This window comes from Vombatus ursinus, unplaced genomic scaffold (assembly GCF_900497805.2).
Source record: "Vombatus ursinus unplaced genomic scaffold, bare-nosed wombat genome assembly UNPS02014801.1, whole genome shotgun sequence".
Lineage (NCBI taxonomy): Eukaryota > Metazoa > Chordata > Mammalia > Diprotodontia > Vombatidae > Vombatus > Vombatus ursinus.
The window spans coordinates 16,726,815-16,734,754 of record NW_020954579.1 but is presented as its reverse complement, the minus strand read 5'-3'; the positions used below and the strand labels follow the sequence as shown (position 1 = coordinate 16,734,754).

General features: G+C 42.0%; 1 protein-coding gene across 2 annotated transcripts; it reads left to right on the top strand.

Moving 5' to 3' along the window:
* The first annotated feature begins 234 nt into the window (after window positions 1-234).
* Window positions 235-6,024, top strand: RPL38 (ribosomal protein L38). Of its 2 annotated transcripts, XM_027873272.1 has the most exons (5): window positions 235-288; window positions 498-551; window positions 1,552-1,612; window positions 4,478-4,600; window positions 5,950-6,024. In XM_027873272.1, the coding sequence occupies exons 2-5, from the start codon at window positions 549-551 to the stop codon at window positions 5,973-5,975; spliced, it is 213 nt and encodes a 70-aa protein (XP_027729073.1). In that variant the 5' UTR covers window positions 235-288; window positions 498-548; the 3' UTR covers window positions 5,976-6,024. The 2 variants fall into 2 exon arrangements, with proteins under 2 accessions (XP_027729073.1, XP_027729072.1); XM_027873271.1 differs by lacking the exons at window positions 235-288; window positions 498-551 and adding an exon at window positions 1,339-1,380.
* The last annotated feature ends 1,916 nt before the right edge of the window (window positions 6,025-7,940 follow it).

Here is a 7,940-nt window from a genome sequence, read left to right as displayed (position 1 = left end):
ATCAGGCAGTGGAAAATAGGATAGATTGGAAGGGGGAAAGCTTCCCTACATTAAACCCTGGGTGGATTTGTTTGTTTGTAAATGTACAGTCGCTTCAAAAAGATCAATATTGGTAAATCAGAATTCTGGGTCACACCGGGTCAAGAGAGACTGAAGGGAGGAAGGGAAACGCAAGACTATGATGTTTGATCCCTCGCGGATACCGTAGTGCCGGGTTACTGTGGGCGGTCTTAATTGGCCGGAAGTGGAAGTTCATCCTTTTGCGTCTTCCTCGGCTCCTTGGAAGTTGTGAGTGTCTCTCCCGTGGTAAGGCGTGGGGCAATCCGGTGCCATCCTGCGGTTGTGGGAGGCAGGGGCTGCTCGGGGCTTCTCCAGGGGATGGGTGGGCGTAAGTGGGTTATGACCAGGGACCTTATTCCCGGAGCGGGACGGGGAATCGGGCTGGGAACGCTGGGGGTCCCGTCCCGCCGACGCCATGTTCCCCTTCTCTCTTGCAGGCGCGATCTCTCGGGCCCCACGCCGCCCCTCGTCCCGCCGCCGCCGCCGCCATGGTGAGTTCTCGAGGCCCGCGTCCGTGTGCCCACAGGCCTGCTTTCCTTCAGAAATGGGGGGGGGAGGCTGGAAGGGACCTTAGCGGCTCCCTAAGCCCAGCCTTCTCCTTTTACAGATGAGAAAACTGAGGTGAAGTGACTAGATAATAATAGTTACCACTTACAAAGCGCTTTACATAGGTGTTATTCCACCCTCGCAACACCCCTGAGAGATAGGGGGTATTGTCCTCATTCTACAGATGAGGAAACTGAGGCAGGTGGTTAAGTTACTTGCTCACGGTCACACCGCTGTTAATTGCATGAGGCTAGATTTAAACTCCGACCTTCTGACTCGCAAGTCCGGCGCTTTATACACCTCCCAGCTGCCTCCCAGACTTGCTGTGTGGGTCACACAGCTAGTGACCACCTGAGGTGGAATTTGAACCCAAGGCCTCATTCCCCTGCCTAGCATGGTATCCCTTTTATGCCAAACTGTTTTCTTTTGTTTGTGCTTTTCCTTTTGGGGAATGGAGCCTTAACCATAAGACCTGAGTTCAAATCTTAGTTCACTGTGACTTTAAGCAGGCCACCTCTTTTGGGCCTCTTTTTTTTTTTTTTTTAATTCATCACTAAAATCAAGGTATTGAAATAGATCAGGGTTTCTTAACCTGAAAGCTGTGAGCTTCTATTTTAAAAACGTCTTGATAGCTATTTCAATATAATTGGCTTTCTTTATAATTTTGCATTATTTTGTGTATTTGAAAACCTTATTCGTGAGGAGTCCTTGGCACAAGAGGTGAATCTCTGAACTAGATGCTGTCTTATGCTTTTCCTAACACTAATTCTACAAGTAAGTTCCTTGCCAGTAAGTAGAGTTTGCGTAATTCTTTGTAGTTTATGGCCAGTGCTTGGTACTTAAGAATTTTGTATTTATTGATTGATTGGTTTTGTCATTTCTTATGGAGGATGGGATAGCCTTTACCAGCAATGATAACCAACTAGTGTTTTGATTGTGTTGCAGCCCCGAAAAATCGAGGAAATAAAAGACTTCCTGCTGACAGCCAGGCGAAAAGATGCCAAATGTAAGTTATCTTTCCTGCTTCTTCAGATATTTGTGGGAGACTTGTTGCACCCCCAAATGCTGGCTAAATGTGCATTTTTTAGAGAAAAATTTATTTAGAAGGAATCAAATTAGCTGCAGCAAGCTGTTTATGGCATACATAATGAAGTCTAGAACTCAGGACTGTTCACATTCCCTGAGATAAGACTCTTATTAATAGCATGCATGGTTTTGGGGTTTTGTTTTGTCTAGCACTAGTATATACTCAGCCTAGATCAAGGGTTAATCTGAGATCACAAAGTTAGGATTGGGGGGGTTATGCCAATATAATTGCTTTCCTTTGTAATCCAGTATGTCCTGTTTGTGTGTATTTATCAATATTCTGAGAATGGGGTCCATAGGCATTCGTAACACAAAAAATGTTAACCCCTTGTTTAGAGTCATAGAACTAAGTAGTCTTAAAGGAGACTTAAAAGAGATCTGGTTCAACCCACTTCCCTGCCTAGTTAGTGGCAGAATAGGGACTAAAGAAGCTCAGAGCCATTGTCAGACTAAACAGTGACTTTAAGCAATACTAGCTTGGGATAAGTAAAAAAGAGTCTGAGTGAGTGTGGAGGAGGAATTACTGTGTTAGAGCTGGAAGGCACTTTAAGTAGCCACTAGAATTTGAACCTGGGCCCTTTGTTTCTAGATCCAGCACTTTTCATTACATCGTCTTATAAGATTGCTTACATGTACCAGCTCTCACTTGATCCTGCCAAGAAAGGAGATGAAGCTGAGGCCCAGAGAAGGGAAGACATCACATATGGGATAGCTAGGGTTTAGAGCCAGTAGTGGGCCCAAATATTAGCTTTCAGCCATTAAATTTCTCTGTCTTTCCTGCTTTTCACTCCTGTCCTCTTCCCTCTGTCTCTTATCATCCTTTCTTAGGACAGCCTCTTTGAGGCTTAAGTCCAAAGAAAAGGTGCAAACTTAGCCCAACGTGAACCTTCTTGTTTCATCCCTATGCCAGTGTCCCCCATATGAATACTCAGACTACATCTGATTGGTTTGGGAGTGAGGGAAAGGGGAGAATTAAAGGAGGACTTCTAGGGAACAAGGAGTTAGTGGATAGTGGTAGTTATGGGGGGGGGGTCAATGAAACAAATTTTTACAAAGGAAGTTCAGAAGAGGACTCAGGCATGCCTTTATAACAAATTTTTTTTTTTTTTTTTTGAATGATGAATACCCCCTTTGTGGAGCCTTTCCTGATGTCCTCTTCACCCTCCAGCAGGAAATATATTTTCCTTCCTTGGAAAAATTACTGGATCTGTAGTCAAAGGAACTAGGTTCAAATCCTGACAGAAATCCACAGTTTTTCGGGTCCTCAGTTATAGAAGGGAACTTAAGTGCATGATCTTTCCTGCTCTAAATGCTACAATGGTAATTTTGTAGTACTTGATACTTAGAGTACTTCTTACATGTATCAAGTTTTAATTAAATCCAGTAAAATCTGGAGATGGACTTGTTGTTCCATCCAACTCTTACATGACCCCATTTGGGATTTTGTTGGCAAAGATAACTGGAGTGGTTTGCCATTTCTTTCTCCGGCTCATTTTACAGATGAGGAAACTGAGGCAAACAGGGTTGAGTGAGTTGCCCAGGGTCACACAGCTAATAAGTATTTGGGGTCAGGCTTGAACTCAGGTCTTCCTAACTCGAGGCCTGGCACTCTATGTACTGTGCCACATAACTGGCCTAGGAAATGGAACTAGAGACTGGTATATTGAAAGGTAGCAAATAATTAAATGTGGGGGCTCAGGGGAGAGGAGGTGGGAAGTATGAATAAATAGGTTCAGGATATGGAGATGAAGAAGCTATGGCTAAGTGATTTTTCCCAGAATCACAAAGCCAATAAGTGAAGGAACCTAAATTATCTAATTTTTAATCCAGTGCTCAACTTGCAAAAGTATTAAATTAGGTTACCTGCCTACCAATGGGTACTTTTGAATTCTCTACTTCATATACAAGGTATTTTGCAGAAATTCATTTGGCATCCAGATTTTTATGAGTACAGCTGTTATACAAAGTAGAATGTTTAGTAGAGATGTTGGGACATAAGAATTTGCTCATTTGAATGGAAATTCAGATTACTGAGTTTATATGAAGCTTTGGTTGTGGCCTCAAATTACTGGAGTGCTATTTCTTGTGAGTGCCAGCCCTTAACATCAGTATCCCCTAAAAGTGTTGAAAAAGCTGAAGTTGCAGGTTTTGATGTTGAGTTAATTCACTTGTAAGTCCACTTACCTCTGGAATGTTTTGTGTGTCACTTTTTCTCTTCATTCACTTGTGCTTGAGTACTTTGACACAAATAACCTAAATTCAGTACTTAACCACCTGCTTCTTACTTGTTAGCATTCTAACAGCTTTTGTAATGATAGGCTCTTGGGGTTTTCTGTACGCTGTTTTTAAAATGTAAAACAAGGAGTTTGAGGATTCTGATGGAATTACTATAACCCAATCCGAAGAAGCAGATGTGTTCTGCCCATGTTACGTACCTCTAGAATGTATGGAAATATGCTGACACTTTTCGCATTAGCCTTGCCATTATGCAGATGTAAGATTTCAAACAGATTAGTCCTTAATTTGAGGTTTTATCTTAAAACTTGGTGTAAGGTTTTATTAAAAGCTTTGCTCTTGATGTAGGGAAATATCTGTCTTTTGGTGAAGGCTGGGAAAATGATGTATAATTCTGCTGTTCAGTCTCATTTCAAGACCATTTACATGGTCTTGAAAAGTGACTACTGGACAATCTAGCTTCCTTTCCATCCCCCAAATGGCTGCCTCCACTTCTTTGGCATTGTTGCCTGTGCTTTCTCATAGTAATTTTGGGGCCTTTTTCTTGTAGCTGTCAAGATCAAGAAAAACAAGGACAATGTGAAGTTTAAGGTTCGCTGCAGCAGATACCTGTACACACTGGTTATCACAGACAAAGAGAAGGCAGAGAAACTTAAACAGTCCCTGCCTCCTGGTGAGTTGGCCTAAAAGTCTGTGGCACAAAGGCTGAAATGGGAACCTGTTTTCTAAAAGGGCCAACCGAGAATGTGAGAGAAGGCTAGATTGTGTTTTGATCGTAAGTTATATTTATAAAGTTGGTGCTTCCAAGATCCCTACTGTTAAGGGACTATCAATTTGATTTGCTTGTAAGCTTTTGTGCCTTGTAAACAACTCCAAGACACATCCTGGTGAGTCTTGTCACTTGGCTTATTCCAGGTATTGCCTACTGGGAACAGTAGAACAGTGCTGGACTTTGAGCCAGAAGACCAAACAGGGTGTAAGTCCTGCCTACCTTGTAGTCTGATTGTGAAGGGAAGTGCTTCATGAACCTGAAAGAGCTACAGAAATGTGGCTATTTGCCTACTTGAGTGTTTCACATAAAGCACTGATATTTCCTAGTGTGAGGGCTCACAACCTGTTTTAATTTAATATGTGAGTCTGTCCATGGTTACAGAGGTGGGATTTGAATCTAAGTCCAGCACTCTATCCATGATGTTGCCTTGGTAGGTTGACCTATTATCATATGTAGTGATTAGTGTCATGGATGTATTTCTTTGGATATGATTGCATTCTTTACATGAAATGCTTGTCTTGGCAAAGGCATGAAGTCACCTGTTATCAGTTTCTTTCTGGTTAACTTGAATAAATTGAGGTTTTCAACTGTGCTTCTCATTTCAGCTATACTATGTAAGCTGACCAAGAATATAGTCCATTTTTTAAAAAATGGAGTTGAATAGGGAAAAGCATGGGTGTTTGCCTCATCTGTAAAATGGGTGTAATAATACTTGACACAAGATAATGAGGAAAGTCATTTATTAACTCTAACCACTGCTTATGAGCTATTGTTAGATCATCTCGGCTGTATTGGGACTTACCAATCTAAGGGATCTAGATTTTATATTACCTGCCCAGGTAATATAAAACACTTAACAAAAATAAAGATGTTCTAATATTTGCCAAATGAGAAGAGTGACTCATGAAAGAGGCTACAGCTAAGCTAAACTGAAACTTTAGGAACCGACTTCTCTGCTGTCCTCTTGGGGGTGGGGGGAGGGTTTGAGACAATGTAGCTTTAGATTTGTATGACTTAATTGGAATCTCTCACTGTCTGGGTGTGTGGGCCCATTTTCATTGTTTCACTGCAGTCAGTCTTAATGCTTATTTAAACTAAACATCTTTGGGGACTGATGATGTTGGCTAGGCTTTGCCAACTTTTCCCTTAGCTACACTACAAATGTTAAAAGTGTTTCTAGACAGACAGTGGTAATTACCGTGAAAGTCTGTCTTCTGGGTGACTTATCTTTTCTGTCTCCTTTCCTCTAGGTTTGGCTGTGAAAGAGCTGAAGTGAAGCAATCATTCAATGTTCCACCTGTATTAAAATGTAGGGAAAAAAAGAATTCTTGGGTGTCTTGTCTTTTCTTGGAGGGAGAGGTGATGCTTACGTTACTGCTTCTGAAGAATTCGTTTGTGGAGATGGTTTGTTTGCCATCTTCCACCACCCCTTTTCTTTGGTTGGCCTTATTGTAATCTTGAGATCAGATGTTCCATCGTTGGATAGGACATGATTTTTTTCGATCTGATTCTGAAGATGAATCCTGGGAGCCAAAACTGACTTTGAGGGGCTGATGTTAACATATTGATTTGATAGTATTGTGTTAAACCAGTCCAGGCAGACTGAGGGAAAGAGTGCCCGGGACTGGAAGCTGTTGAAAGCACGTTCATGCTTGTCAAATAATAAACACTGGTTTTAGTGCAGTGAGAGAGGTAAGAGGAGGCAGCGTGTATACAAGAGTATGTATAGAACAAATACAGGATTGTTAGGGTGAGCGTTTAAGAAGGCAAATTCTGACACAAAGAAGCCAATTGTAGAGTTTGTGAAAGAAGGCAATATGTGAAGCTGGAGAAATAAGATGAGGCCCAGTTGTGGTGGGCTTTGAAAGTCAAATACCTTACGTTACCTTCCCCACTATGACGTTCCCCAGGCTCACAACTTGGCTGTTGTCCTCAGTTCCTCACATCTCACTGTTCCCCCATATCCATTCAGTTGCCAGAATCTATGGATTTCACTTTTGTAACAAGAATATACCATACCCTTCTCAGTAGTGCTGATGCAGGCCCTCACCATCTCTCTCTCTCTCTCACTCCCTTACATGCTTGCTCAAGCTCCACATCAAATAACTACCCTTGCTGTTACTTAAACAAGGCACTTAGAACTCAGCATTTTCATTGGCTGTCCCCCATGCCTGGAATATGTCCTCCCTCATCAGCCAAAATCCCACTTCCAGGAAGCTATTCTTAACCTGTCAATTCTAGTGCCTCTGTTGATTTTCACCTGTTCTCTATAACTTTTTTGTGTGTGGTTCTTTGCATGTTGTGTTGCTGTTAGACTGGACTTCTTGACAGCAGGGACTGTCTTTTGCCTTTCTTTGTATTCCCAGGAGTTAGCACCATTCCTAGCATATAGTAGGTGCTTGATAAAGGTTTTTTGACTGAGTCACAGTGAGATAGGTACTTTGAAAGGAAAAAGGCAAGCTGCCATGGGTAAGATGGAGAGTCCACGGATAACACTGCGGTTATGATTCCAGAAACCAGAAGATTGCTAGTGTTTCAATAGATATAACAAAGTTTAGAAGAGTGAATTGGGGGTAACAGGAAGATAAGTTGTTTTGGCTGTGTTGACTTAGATGTCTCTGCTACCTCCAGCTTTAATTGTCCAGTGTCGCTATTGGTGATATGAGACTGGTTTACAAGAAAGACCAGGGTTATACATAAATATATATGACTCTTCATAGAGGTAATTAAACCACTTGAAGTTAATCTCAGGTTACCACAAAAGTAGAGAAGAGGGTTCAGGAAAGAATTTTGGGGCACACCCACAAGCGTAATGATAATGAATGATTGAGCAGTCACAGAAATGTGGGAAAAGTTATTTAAATTTTAGTTGCGCTCTCAATTCCCTCTAAGATTTAGCAGCATCAGGGGCAGTTAGGTGGTATAGTGGGTAGAATTCTGGCCTTGGAGTAAGAAGGACCTGAGTTCAAATCTGGCCTCAGACACTTGATAATTACTAGTTGTGTGACCCTGGGCAAGTCACTTAACCCTAATTGCCTTGCCCTCAAAGAAATGGTTCATATCTGGGGCAGCTAGGTGGCACAATGGATAGAGCACTGGCCCTGGAATCAGGAGGACCTGAGTTCAAATTCGGTCTCAGAGCAGACACTTTGCACTTATTAGCTGTGTGACCCTGGACAAGTCACTTAACCCCAATTGCCTCGAGGAAAAAAAAAGGATTTAGCAGCATTTGAGTGATCTG